The sequence below is a fragment of the Phoenix dactylifera genome, chromosome 18 (genome assembly GCF_009389715.1).
Source record: "Phoenix dactylifera cultivar Barhee BC4 chromosome 18, palm_55x_up_171113_PBpolish2nd_filt_p, whole genome shotgun sequence".
Lineage (NCBI taxonomy): Eukaryota > Viridiplantae > Streptophyta > Magnoliopsida > Arecales > Arecaceae > Phoenix > Phoenix dactylifera.
The window spans coordinates 1,300,540-1,315,640 of NC_052409.1; the positions used below are offsets into that span (position 1 = coordinate 1,300,540).

Sequence of the window (15,101 nt, forward strand, 5' to 3'; positions counted from 1 at the left end):
ACTGATTCGATTGATTAGAATAGAACAATTACAGAATAAGAGAAGGTATTCGCAATAGATATGTTTAACTAAAATCCTTATAAAAATCTTAATCTTTCCATTTATTTTATTTATTTGGAATTTGTAAATTTTAAATGATTCTATTGCCAATACAGTAGAATATAGCTGTCTACTATAAAAAGAAGAAAAAAAAAAAGAGAATATGAGGACAGGCGCACAAAAAAAATGATTAGTAAATTCACAAAGAGTATGCTGATAATTATAATTCAGCTTTTTAAAAAACAAAAAAAACAAAAGCCGCTCGCCTTAAAAGTCAATACAATGAAATGGCAGATTTCATTCATGAAGCTGGGGTGGCAGGGCTGGTGCATGGTGATGCTTACCTTTCCTGACTCGTATCCTTTTTAAATAGCCCCTCTCACCAATAGAAACTTCCACAACTTAAGACCAGAGAGTACAGGTCACCACATATTTGTTAGAGCATTATGTAAGAATCAATGCTTTCCAAATTACACTTGGTTCATAAGTGTCCCTAATAGAGAAGCATGCTAATAGCTCTTGGTAAGGAAGAAAATTTGGGGAAATTGTCTTACTTCCCCCGTTACATATCAAAAGAAAAGATAAAGAAGAAGAAGAAGATAGAGAAGCATGCTAATAGCTCTTGCTAAGGAAGAAAATGACAAGAACTATGCAAAGAAAGTTATATGAAATAGATTTCTCTTTAAATAGTGGATTCTTTTGATCGTGGTCTTTATTTCTTACAAGGAGAAAAGGATTACGGACTCAATGAATGGCTGATATCCTTGAGGTGGTATGCATTTAAGCTGAGAGGTTAGTCAATGGGCGATAGACAAATCTTCTCTCTCTCTCTCTCTCACTCACTCTCTAATTTGGAGGTTGGTGACATAACTCTGTGCATGGTTAGCGTGCATTTAATGAAAGGGAGACAAGTCACAGGTAACTAAAATTTCCAGGTTGAACTGTGATTGAATGCTGGCCCATGCAGACATCACATGGTCCAACACTAAAAACAGGATTAATCTCTTTGGCAAAGGTTTTAAGGGCCCTCATGACTGGTGACAAGATGCCATATGGGACCTCCTCCTCGTGACAAAGATATGCAATCCTTTCTCCATTTCACAGCCAAGCGGATAGCCGGGTCCGGGCCATCTAATTAATGTCCACATCGACCATTAGCTCTCTTCCTCGGCGTGGAAGTCCATTTGCTCTCTCTTGATATCCTCCAATGAAGAATCGCAAACAAGATCACGCTAGCTGTAGCCGACAGCAGGGTGTCATCCGATAAGGTAGCCCAACAGTGTCTAGATTGATTTGATCGTTCTGAGAACACAAGGAAGAACTGCTGTGTTAAAAACAAATGGATCTCGAAATGTGTTCGAGCTAGCACGTAATATTAAATATGTAACCAAGTGCAGTTTCTTCTCTTCAGGGCCTGAAACTTACCCCCTGCAGTCTACCTTCTGTCTCAAGTGTGGATTAACACTCAAACAAGAGAGAGAGAGAGAGAGAGAGAGAGAGAGAGAGAGAGTTAAGCAGCCCAATTGGGCCTCGTAGATAGGAGTGTAGATTCCGTATCCAACAGTAAAACAGTACCTGAACAACACTTTTTAGCATACCTGGCGTCTCTGTCTGCCCGTACGTGTGCGAGCATTTGCTACATTTTTTCATGATTTGCCAATCCATCCTTGAGCTGTAAACATAGACAGTACGGCGTGCGCCAACAAATGAGGGGCCGTGGGGGGAGAGAGAGAGAGAGAACGAGAAAGGCAGTGGCCACAGCATGTGTCATGATCCATGGAAGCATGTAACACTGGAGAAGATGGTCTGTATTCTCCGTGGGAAATAGGAAGGAAAGGATTTGATGACTCAAGGAAAAATTAAGAAACGTTCGTGACGCTAAAGCAGAATCATGCCTCGAGACAATTGAATAGATACATGTAAGTTAAAGAACTGAGAAAAGTTAATTGAAGTTGACCCCAAAGCGCTGGCTGACCTGCTTCACAAAGCCAAGCCGTTGCCTTTGTATGGATGTCAGAACTACTGCACATGAATACCAAGGTTCAGTATTTAGACAGAAAAGTTAATTATTATGGCAGACTAGCTATTTTTTTGCCGTGGGACTGTAACAAATGCGCCTAAGGTTAGATGCTTTCCAACCGAGCTTGCTACCTGTTGATTCTGGAAATTGTTTATTTGCCAATCAGTTCAGTTTAGGCTTTTCAAGATGAATGAATAGCCTGTAGTTTTCTAGTATATATATACATACACACACACACAAAAAAAAGAAAAGAAGCATATGTTTAATGACATAAAATGTTCATGACATCGTTTGATTCTCTTTTGGTGCCAGAAAGAAAGCTTGTTGCTATTCTTAGCCGGAAATCTGAAAGTGTGAGAGACTTGGCATTAGCATTCTCAGTGAGAAGCCACCAGTTAATGCGGAAAGAAGAGGATGCTATATGATTCTCACGTTCCCCTCCTACAGAGTACAGACCGATCCTCCATAATTGTTGATGATCTGGTCTATCATCGATCTAGATACACGGTGCAACTGGAGACCAACATTGTTGCAAAGGGTCCTGCCGAATTCAACTACACTTCCATGGAACATTTGGTCGCGAAATAGATTCGACTCTTATCTTAGTGGGTAAACGACCGTTATCTTGTTACCAAGCATGTATCCTGGAGGCAAATTAGCCAACTAGCTAGCTAGCCAGTGAACCAGGGCAGGACCTTAAACAAGTCCATTTCATGAACTCATAAAGTTATTGATGAATCATATATAGAAGGATATCTCTGCTGGGTTCACCCAAGGAATGGTAACTGTAGAGCCTAGGGCTTTAAAGTTCTGAACTTCTGTAAAAGCTGGTGCAATATGTTGTGGGTGGAACAGGAATTTTATGGAGTTCTTAGGCTACAGATGCTTACTTACTAGGCTCCTGACTTTATCTCTCTTCCACACTAGCTGCAGTATATTTTGCTGCACTGTCATAGATTTCCACACACCCAGTTCATATCAAATAATTGATTCTTTCTAGCTGCTACACATATCCAACTTCCTCTTCCAAACATTATTATTATTATTATTATTATTATTATTATTATTATTTGGTAAAAACGTCATTTCATATAGCTCTAACGTGGGTACATCCAGCCATATCAGAAGAAAGAAAAGAGTACAGAGTAGGAGGTATCTCTCCCACCGATGTCCAAAGGATCTCTCCGAAGTGTCGGGCAACATAGGAGATAACCCAATCTGCTGCGCTGTTTGCCTTCCGAAAAATGTGTAAAACCTGAAAATCGCTTAACTCCTGAGCCAACTTACGAGTATCACGGATAAGAGGATGGCCATCACCATATTTGTCCAATCCTTGAACCCAGTCAATCACCACAGAGGAATCCCCCTCAAGGCATAGACGCTCAGCACCCAGTACCTGCCTGGTAAAGGATATCCCTTCCCAAGCTGCCCGCAGCTCCGTCCCAACAGCAGTAAATCCTGGCGTACGACGGCCACCAGCTGCTATCATCCTTCCAAGATGATCTCTGATCACAAAACCAACACCTCCGGATAATCCGTCCACCAACATACTATCATAGAAGTATATTGTACACACACATCACCAGGGAACAAGTACATGGGAGATTAAAATCTTCTCATCATATATGTGAGCTGCATCTCCTATGGCAAGCAATGATATGCTTTGCCTGCTTTGTTTCCTCTTTCCAGACCCTGCCAATGTCCTCAGCTATCCTCACAGCATCCAAGGAGACACCAGAGAGCCCTCTCCTTGTAAACCCAACAGCATAGAGCCCTGACTTCCCTTTCCACCCATTCGGGAATGGCTCTTTTGGAAATCCATCTTTGGAGAAGAAATCACTGCCCTGCATAGATAAAACCCCATAACACACCTTTCAGCATATAGAGTAGGCAAATTGTACCAAAGAATCTCCAAATTCTATTAAGTCAAATATTCTAAACAGTCAGCCAACCACCACAACCACTTCTTCCCATCTCAATTCCATTGTTATTGTATTCAATATCTTCGGAAACGCATGCAAGGTGGGAGGAGTTTATGCCTCTAGCAACACAACCTAACTAAATTCAGTCAAATCCAATGCCCCATCCAGCATCATATATAAATTAGAGAAGTGTCGGAACCCAACTCCCATAACTGTCATTTTGATAGGACGACAAGAAACGTGGAAAACATGTATTACAGCATAGAATCATGCACAATGTCATCTATTATAGTATATGCAATATGTGGGAGCTGTGATATTATATGAAGATTGTGCATGCAATATGTGAAAAAAATAGATATATTTAGTACATTATAACAAAAAGATTTTTTTACACAAAAGAAGATGAATATACCTGCAGCCATGAAAGAACATTGCTGCGGTAACCGGTGGCCAAAATAACTGAATCCACGTAAACGACCCGACCATCAACCAACTCAACTCTGCCATGCGAGAACCTCTTGATTCCAGGAACCACCTTTATCGCGCCGGATCTAATTTTTTCCAAAGCACCAATGTCCAAAACAGGGGTCTTCCCCTGCGTGTTTTTTAGCTGCAGGGGACCTTCTGAAGGTCGCTTTAGACCGTCCTCCTTTATATCTCCGAGTATCATCCATGATAAGGCCAATAAAATCCTATCAGTCAGCCAGATTGGGAGCCATTTCATCAAGGAAACAGCCAACTCGAACATCGGTTTCCCGAGAACCTCCCTCGGCAGTACATGAACCTGTTGAGCAAATCATAACTCCATCAGTAAAATAATAGTGCACCAAGAGTAATGTATAAGGAAAAACGAAGCTAAAACAGAGGAAGTAATCTTAATTCTATAGTTAGTTTTCTGCAGTTCGTAGAGTAGAATCTATCCTTTTGTTAGATTGTAGTTTTCAGCTTGTGTAACATACTGACCGAGTCACGGACCACCATTGTTGGGAAGGCCTTGTGGTGGCAGAGATCGAGGCAGACTTCCATGCCAGAGTTGCCGCATCCCACAACCAACACCTGCTTCCCTCGGTAGGCCTCTCCAGACCTGTAGTCGCAAGCATGGATGATCCGACCACCGAATTCTTCCAATCCTTCCACCTCTGGCACCACACTCTCTGCATTCTCCCCTGTAGCCACCACCAGCCAATGGCAGATGTACTCCACCTCCACCTCAGTGTTCCTGCCGGCAGTCCTGCTCCCCGACACGACGGTCCTCACTCGCCACATGCCGGCCGTCTCATCGTGCCTCGCGGATCGGACCGTCTCATTGAACTGCGGATTGAGCTCAAAGATCTTGGCGTAGGACTCCAAGTAGTCTACGAATTGTTTCTTGGATGGGTACTCGGGGAAGTCGTCGGGGAAGGGGAGCTTGGGGAGCTGGCAGAATTGTTTGGGGAGGTGGAGCTTTAAGCGATCATAGGTGCGCTTTTGCCAGAGGGAGGCAATGCAGTCGGACCTCTCGAGGATGACAAATGGAACGCCTCGCTCCTTTAGGCATGCGCCTACGGCCAGGCCCGAAGGACCAGCTCCGACGATGAGCGGGCCATGCACCCATTTGCATGTTTGCTTAAAAAGATCGTTGTCGTCCGACAAATGGGCCATGATGACAGAGCCAGGTGAAGAATGGATTTGGTTTGGATTCTGGAGTGGACTGGTACAACTAGCTCTTTACAAAGATTCTGTGATTAGAGAGGAAAATATGGAGAGGTTTACGATGGGCTGGTAGACAAAAGGGCAGTAGAGTATGACACAAGGGAAAGTTTTGTAGTTGGGTTGCTAGAAATGGAGGTACGAGGGAGGAGGACGAGCACAGAGGCGACTGCAGAACGGAGAGGAGAGGATGGAGCTTGTTGAAGTGGCGACGGTTGAGAGGACGAGGGAGGTTTATAAATAGAGAGCGCCCAGGTTTGCTTTATTTTCTTCGGTGCACAAACAACCCCCCCAAGTCATCTCTTAAAGCATATGGAGAAGTGGGCTTGGCAGGAGGTCGGCATACTCTTGGCTCGGAGGTGGAGCTCCGAGCAGCATGGAAGGACATCTCTTATACGAGAAGGGTATTTGGCACAGATAGGGTAAAACTTGAGAGGGACTTATCTATAGTGATCGAGTAGATACAGTAGATCGATATGGGGATGGCCACCTACTGATTCGTGAGACTCGCAAACTGGTCAGAGAGATGGTATTATTTCAACAGCATATGTATATCGAAAGACGAATAAAGCGGCAGAATAGGTTGCCTCCTACATTGCCCGACATTCCGGAGAGTTTATCTGGACTTGTGCCACTGGTCTTCCTTCTTCATTGTATCATTTTATTTTTTTTTTGACTTGGCTTGCTGTACTCACATAAGAGCTATATGAAATGCTGTTTTTTAATAAAAATAAATAAATAAATAGATATAAAGTTGGGCTGCCATGAGAGAGCTGCATGTGACGAGAGCGGAAGCTGACGCTTTTGAGCCCTCAAATGATAAGCTTCGCCGTCTGTATGGATTTTAATATATACGAGAAAGTACGGATGCATTTCAATGTCTAGAACAAGGTTTTCATCTATAATATCCACCTTCCCGGCTACATGGTTTGAGCTCACAGCCTCTTCCTCCTCGCTTCCTGAGTGGTGGTTTTAGCTCCCTACTTTAGCTAGGTACTCAATCATCAACCTTTTCATCTTTTCTCCTTTATCTTTCAGTTGCATATTCTTAATGCTACTGCTCTTGTACATAGCTTTTTTTCTTCCCTTAATAAATTGGATGGTGTAGCCTCACAAATATGTAATCTATTTGAAAGTTTTACGATTATTATGCCAGGTATTGGCAGTATCTTCATGTCAACCCTATATCAAGCCACATATCGGGGATTCATGATTTTAGAAATTTTGAATTCTGAATTTCTAGAATCATGGATCCTTATTGGAGCTGAGATGAAAATATCAGAAAGAGGAACGAAGTTACCCTAGATACCATCGGCAACCCTATGAATGGTTTTCTGCCATTGTATTGCAGACCATAGGAATGATAGGGAGTCACTAACCAAGCTCACATGTAGACTTACAATAACACTTATCTATATGATTTCACTTTGTGCTTAATTTAGTCCATAATTACTGCAAGTTAAGGTTCTGTTATTGGATATTTTACTGTGGGATTGCACCATCATAAGCTAAAAGCAATACATGAAAGATGATTTTATTACAAAGTCTGATGTTTTCACCAAGATTCACTGCTGGTTAATTAATGGATAGCCACTTTCCAGGAAAATTGTGGCCAAAGGTCTAGCATGTGTTGCGCCCATCAATCTATCTTTCCAGGAGAATTATAACCTAAAGTCTCCCATGTGTCGCACATTGATCTACTGAAATGCTGAAAGCAGTTTGACCGGATTCTGTCCCACCAAACCAAGTTTCTCCAGCTTTGTTGATCAATCACTTTCAGATGATTAGAAAAAAAATATATAGTTTTCATCCTCCTTTTCGATGGAGTTCGAATCACAACTGTGGACCCCCTGCGAACTTCTCAATGACTTCGCCTTTTGCAATGACCAAAATCATCGTTGGCAATTGAGCTAACAATCTCCACCAACTGTTCCTCAAAAACCTCCGGTTCCATTCCAATGCTTGATATGATATCCTAATGCATTTGTTGCAGTCATGAATGAACTCATGTAATCATTGTAATCTCCATATTTTTTTCTAGTTATTTTTATTCTGGTTTGGTTATTTTGCGTACGGGCAAACTTCATAGTTTAACTAATGGGGAGGATGACACCTTTTTTGCAGCACAGGTAATTTCATATTAGCAGATTCACATATTGGAATGGACTCTTATCAGATTACCACGAAGTCTATGCAACTAGATGGCAAGAATATGACCCTATTGTAGAAAGTTGCAAATAGCAAGTAAGAATAAGAAATCAAGAAATTACTTTAACATCAAAAGCCTAGGCTCTAAGATGATAGTTGCTGATGGATGCCAGATTTTTGACATCTCTGCTCTGGGGGCGGATCTGAGAGCGGCTTGAGCGGGTCTGTGTCAAGCCCGGTGCGTTTTGCAGGCCAACGTAGTCCTGCTCGAGGGTGGCTCGTCTATGATGATTGGCTTGATCTATAAGGCACCGATGGCGTGGGTGGGTGTCACCCTCTGCTTTCGAATATTCGGACTATGGTAAGTGGAGACGTTGTCTTCCAAGCCAAACATACGTTTCGAAAGGTTAATGGAGCTGCAGATTGGGTGGCCTCGTATGTAGCCGACCACTCGAAGGGGCAGTGGGTTGGGAAGAGGGACTTACTGTATTTTGATTTTTTTAGATGTATTCATATTAGAAGTGTATGAGTCATCCGTTGTAGGCAAAAAGAAAAAAAAAAATACTTTAAAACTGCAATTCCTAAATTGAACGAAAAGTGTTATCAGATCAAAACTACAACCCTTTTATGAATCATCCCAAAATACACGGATGGATTGCTCGAATCCTTCCAAAACTCAGAAACTGTAAAGCTTCGATTCTTTGATTCTTTTCTTTTTTTTCCTTGAGTTGTTTGCACTCGGTTTCTTAACAGATAAGACATTCCATCGTGGTAATAGATGAAATTGCAGAATAAATAGGCTGACATATCCTACACTGGAATCTATCATTTTTCTGCACTTGAGAATATAAAATTGCCATACTTCTCTCTTGAAATGCTCTTGAAGTTCTGCCCAAATTCTCTCTTGAAATGCCATACTTCATTTTTCTACACGTCCACCGGCTATCCAAGGCTAAACCAGATGCACCAAGTAACACTCCCTCGCTGCATGGCAAATATGAGGATTCATATAGATATGTATTTAATTTCATATCGATTATTCATTGAGAAAATCTTGAATACTTATATAGAACTTAGGAGCCCAAAAAAATATCTTCCGACCAGCCATTTTGGATGAGGTTATAGATTATTATAAATAGTATCAAAGCAAAATCGGCTCAGACACTATGTAGATTAGGAGACACTGCAGCATAGGCTCATAAAAGTGATCGCGAGTCAATCATGGTGCTTGTGAATAAATTTGAATGATTTTGAACTTTTAGCCTGACGAGTACGTTAGGGCTTGAACAGAAAAAGTATATAAAGGCTCGTGCGGGTGTGTGTATAGTCTCACGTCCGTTATTCGTCGAAAAGATCTTGAGTACTTATATAAGACTAAGGAGCCTAAAAAATACTTTCGGACTAATCATTTTAGGTGAGGTCCTAAGTTGTTACAGCAAGACCACTACCGGTAGGCACCCCATCACGGACATCAGGAACACTGAGCAAAATGATCATATCTCCGGACATGTTATATTTATAATCAGTATCAAAATAAAATTCAAATATTAAGAGAAATAAAGATCGGATTGGAGGCTTGGGACATCCGTCACCTATTCTATGTGGAATAACAATAAAATAAATAGAATAGAAAGTTCTAGTAAGAGTAGGGCAAGCAATAACTCGCATGCACAGGTTAAGTCAATGGCTCCCCGATGCCACGAGAAGATAATATTAAGAAAATTATACGAGTTTAAGTTCTTGAGCCATTTGACCTCTGAAATGGAATTATTCAGCAAAGTAAGGATTGACATAAATAATCCCAAATATTTCTGGGAGCCATGAGTCAACCCTTTTTTGTCTTCGTCAATGACTTCAATGGGACCCACACCACGTTGCGGTCGGCCCCTCACCATTCTCCACGCGGTGCACGCCGTGGAGGATGGGATGTATCCGGGTTTTTGGAATCTAGCTGCCGGTGATTCGTTCTTTTTCGACACTTCTGTTTGTAGTTTGACCCTAGCCCACAACACCCTAGACACCTATGGATTGGCTGTAGACTTTATAGACTTCACAAATGGTATCCCATGAAGCTGCTACAAGATATTGCATGAAAAAACAAACCCTGATACAACGAATCTATATATAGTTTGATGCCCAGGAGGTAACTTTTAGAAAGCATGAACATCTATGCCGACACCATGTAGCAATTCAGTTGCCGTGAAAGAAAAACATGGCAGCTACATATTGCAATTCAAATTCAATTTGAGTTTGAGATCAACCTTGTCCGGATATAAGTTCATTTTATAGCACATTCTTTTTCAAGTTTTTGTTTCAACTCTTTTGGAGCGTGGTAGCCAACTCTTTTAGAAAGCTGCTACATATAAGGTTTATTTTTCACACGAAAGAATGATTGGTCTACTTTTTTGCGATGTTGGCAGTTGGATCGCATTCTGCATCGATATTTACGCATTTTGAACTATTTCATTCATCCGTACGAACAATGACCATCATGCAAGATACAATCTTGTCCTTTGTCTTTTGGAGCGTGGTAAGTAGTTGATGACTGAAATGCCAGGGCTTAGACTTCCATTTGTGAAGGGATTCAGATTTATCTTTCGCACGAAAGAATGATTGATCTACCATTTTGCGATGTCGGCATTGTATCTAGCATAGATATTTAGGTATTCTGAACTGTTTCATTCATCTGTACAAACAACAACCATCGTGCAAGATACAACCTTATCCTTTGTCTTTTGGAGCATGGTAGGTAGTTGATGACTGGAATGCCAGGGCTTAGATTTCTATTTGTGAAGGGATTCAGATTTATCTTTCGCACGAAAGAATAATTGATCTACCTTTTTGCGATGTCGGCATTGTATCTTGCATAGATATTTAGGTATTCTGAACTGTTTCATTTATCTGTACAAACAACAACCATCGTGCAAGATACAACCTTGTCCTTTGTCTTTTGAAAAGTGGTAGGTAGTTGATGATTGGAATGCCAGGGCTTAGATTCACATTTATGAAGAGATTCAGATTTATCTTTCACACGAAAGAATGATTGATCTATCTTTTTGTGATGTCGGCTGTTAGATTGCATTTTGTATAGATGTTTAGGCATTCTGAACAGCGATCATCGTGCAAAATACAACCTTGTCCTTTGTGAAGTAGTCGGCAAAGTTGCCTTTGGTTTTTGCACAACTAAAAGTTTATATGGTTTATGCTAATGGTGGTATTTCTGTTTGAATTATTCTAAGGCTGTGTAGGCTTTGAGGGATGAAGAGAGTGATGGTGAACCCCCACTCCCGTTTGAATGAGGAATCATGGTGCGGAGGCATGTGCATGCATCCTTTGTTTTCTTTAGGAGTCTCTCCTTTTCATGGGAAAAGAAGACAGTATAGGCCTTCGGCGTTTCTTAGGCCTAATACTCTAAGGGCAGTTGGAGTGAGAAGAACCATCTCGCCACCTTTGCTCCTGTCCACTTCCTAGACAAATATCAAAACTAGAGGCCTCCAAAAGCAACATGCAAAGGTGATGGCAAAAAAAATGCTAGCATTATGCATCAGAACTTCGATCGGATATGGATATGCATGAACTGTGATCACTATCTTTCCTAGACTCCCTTACAACAACTAATTAAGCACCCCGTCGCCATTTGTGCGTTGGCATTTTGGAATGGGTCGGGGATAATTCGCCTTCTTTCATGATGCCAACTGTTAGATCGCACAATGGCTGCTTCGAGATCTATACAGATGGATGAAGAAAAAAAAGTTGGAGTGCTTTGTGATTGGTGCGATATACGATCTGATGGTTGACATCACGAAAGAAGATCGATCATCCCTTCGTGCAAAAGATACAACTCGAACCCTTCTGATATGCGGTGTAACCTTGCAATTTAAAGTAGAAGATCGGAGGCCTTGCGGGCAAATACCACATCAGTGCACTCTCACTGAGGTCTAAAGCAAACTTATAGACTAAACCATGGGAAAGCTTGATGATCATCATGACCAGGGCTTTTCTAAGGGAAAGATTGTGGTACCATCAATTTTTTTTTTGGCACCAAACAGAATATGAAATATCCTGTGGATAGGGTTTCATTCACGCAAAAAAATAAAAAAAAGTTGGTGGAAAGTAACTTGGGAGCTTCTCTATGGCTTCCTAGGGGGCCTGGCAGCCGCCGTTAAGCCTAAACTGTGGGAGGCTTTGGGAAGAGTAGTTGAAAAGCGAAGAAGAAAGAGTGATACAATTTCTTAATGCGTATTATGGGGTTAAAGCCCGTTGCCACATAGGATGAGCCGATGAGGAAGTTCTTTAATGAAACTGATGAACATATGGGGCATATAAAAATGTGATCTGCATTCTTATTGATGATGAGGGCCCATTTAATTTTCAAATAGGAATAACTTCTCTTTTGTACATTGATTCACGAACTTTTCATAATTCTTTTTTTTCTTCCCCATTAGAGCACAACAAAAAAAATGCACCTTAATTTGTAGCTTTCACATGAAATTTGAGTAGAAAATGTTTACTTACCTACTAATTGAGTTGTCATACATGGTTAATAATTAAATTGAAGCGCTAAAGTTAAGGACCTTGATCGATAGTGCAGCTGATTGGATGGCGTCTTATGTAATCAATCGAACCAAGACTATATTATGGGATTCTGCAAACAGTATTTAGTGATTTGCAAATTATTTCCTCACCAAATCACTTTTATCAGAGCACTGAAGCTATATATATTTTTGTATGGAAGGAGAGGACAGATTAATTTTAAAAGTAATGATCTTGAAAGACTCTTTTTTTTCAATGTAAAGATGGGGTAACCTGTGGACCAGTCTTGCAGTACAGTTCTTTAATTTTTTATTCACTTTGAAGAAAGTCTTGCAGCACAATTCTGAAAGCAATAGAACTTATATATTCGATTTCATTGTAGAAGAAGAACTGTAAATAGGAAATCTTTGGCAGTTTACATTGACAGAGAACTCGATTTTAGCAGTGAATGAAGCACTCAGAGATTTAAGCATTGCTCGTGATCAAGTCGATATCATCCATGCCAAGTGATTTTTGGTACAATGAGATAAGGAAAACTTCTAGTTAGTTATTCTTGCCATGTTGGTAAACTCATCAAGTTGAATCTAACCTATCCAAGTCGATTTGACTCGATTATATATCAGTAGACAAGATACTATATAGTGAATACAGGAAGTGCCTTAGATTTCGATGAACTTGGGGACTTTACATAAATCATATATACACAATTTTAATGGTGATCACATGAAGAAATCAGTAAGCTTAAGTTTTGAGGGTTCTGAGCATTGTTTTCAATTGCATTTTTAGGTCTCTAAGGTCCACACATGAATGTGGATGACCTCATCCTTCTCTGATTTCATTCCTCAACATTCGACTGCCTCCTGAGGACCAAGTTCAGTTAATCTGGCTGGTTGAAAACTGTTGAGAGAGTGAGTTAGCTACCATGTTAGGCTTGCATGTAGCAAGACAAATCATATTCTGACATCATATAAGGTTAAAATGTTCTAGAAAGCAAAATCTCAGACTAGATCTTCTTTACATCTTAGATTGTTCAAGTAGTTCTTAGGGCCTGAAATGTGCTTTTCTGCAATGATATATTGGTGGCGATGGTTTCGTGGAAATGTGTGCCTAGAGGCATTCGTTTAGTCTTCTACCTACAGACCACTATCTTTAGTAAAATATCTTTATTGCTCTTTTGTATTTTTCTTTCTTGCAAATCCTTTGTGAATAGTTTCTGTAAACTCTTTTTTCCTAAGGCCGGGTGGCTTTGCCTCCCTCTTCAAAAAAAAAAAGGTGCTCTTTCCTAGATGCATCACATGATATGCAAAAATGAATTCAAACTTTTTTTTTAGATTGAGAGTCTTAAATTAAATCAATCCATATCCCTGTACTCATTGTAAATATACGGTACTTCCCCTACCTTAAGGAACATACTTCACATGAAGTCATATCCTATAAAATGGAGGTTTATAGGACTTCAACATTAGGGTTCATCGCCTCTCTTCATTTTCCAGCTGCATGATTACCATATTGCGTCTTGATTTGGTTCATGCTGATTGCCGGTGGAGTTTTATGTTCCCATTTATTGATAATTGTAAATTAACAGGTCCACCAATTGGTCATTCAAGGAAATACTCTTCATGAACTTTGATATATGTCATATTGTCATTCTTTTGATGCATTATTGATATAATTTTTTCAAAATTTAGTAAACGCATGGCTTATAATTGCAGAGAGATATTCATTTGTTAAACATCGTTTACTCTTCTTACAGACATGTAAATTTTAACTAGTAAGACTTCACGAGATACAATGTAATGCCGGCATCTAACGATTGTTATAAATACATAATTTACTGATATTTTCGGGGAAGCCCTACAATGAAAGTTGTACAAATAATATAATGTTTGTTATAGACTATGGTAAGGGTCAACTTTATTTTAGAATCATTCACATTTTCGTTTTGATTTGGAAGAGGGGTCCATTTAAACTAAGAAGTTGCAACCAGTTCCTATTACCTAGAACACCAGTTCTACTGAATTCCCATAGAGTGTTTAGCACCTTGGCAAATCATTTGCAACGTGAAGAGTTATCATCAAAAGCTCAGTACCAACTCCTTAACAAGCCTGATGAAGATAATTTGTGAAAGGCTCTTTCAAAAGAAATCATGAAGTCATTGATTACAAGTCATCTTTAGTCCATCATTTGATGACTTGGGCAGGTTCAGATATTGCAGTCAATAAACAAAAACACTACAAAAAAAAAACAAGAAGAAAGAAACTACATTCAAACTACCATACTAGTGCAAATAGAATAATAATTAAGAAAATATCCAAGTGCTCAAACTAATACAATAACATTGAAATTTATAATTAGACCAGAAAGATGTGTGGTATTGCTAGTTCATGGGAAGTGAAAAGAATGCACATCTTAATAAATCCATCAACAGAAACAACTAAAAGCAAGCAATCAAAAAAAAAAAAAAACCTCCTGGCACCACGTAACAAGTACACAAAAATTATGAATCAAAGAATTTCCAGCTTAATTATGTAGAAATATCCAAAGAGACCTTTCTAGGCCCACTCTTTCCGTTAGGTTTACAATAGGTTTACGGAACGAGGTTTGAAAAGCCAAGGCCCATTCATCGTTGGCCCCTCAAAAATCCTGCAGCCCATGTGTCAAGCGGGCCTTTGGGCTTCACGTCGCCCAAACAGTGGTAGCCAAATATGGGTCCGTCCACGCGAGTCCGCTTTATAGGCTCTCTGCTC

General features: G+C 40.1%; 1 protein-coding gene across 2 annotated transcripts; it reads right to left on the minus strand.

The window, feature by feature from the left end:
- Nucleotides 1-3,148: 3,148 nt before the first annotated feature.
- LOC103707027 (probable indole-3-pyruvate monooxygenase YUCCA5) lies at nucleotides 3,149-5,657 on the minus strand. 2 transcript variants are annotated; one of them, XM_039115632.1, is made up of 4 exons: nucleotides 5,233-5,657; nucleotides 4,948-5,193; nucleotides 4,397-4,768; nucleotides 3,149-3,903 (listed from the first exon to the last, which is right to left on the minus strand). In XM_039115632.1, exons 1-4 carry the CDS (start codon nucleotides 5,623-5,625, stop codon nucleotides 3,679-3,681), a joined length of 1,236 nt encoding a protein of 411 aa, XP_038971560.1. In that variant the 5' UTR covers nucleotides 5,626-5,657; the 3' UTR covers nucleotides 3,149-3,678. The 2 variants fall into 2 exon arrangements, with proteins under 2 accessions (XP_038971560.1, XP_008789578.1); XM_008791356.2 differs by having other exon boundaries at nucleotides 4,948-5,657.
- Between the last annotated feature and the right edge of the window lie 9,444 nt (nucleotides 5,658-15,101).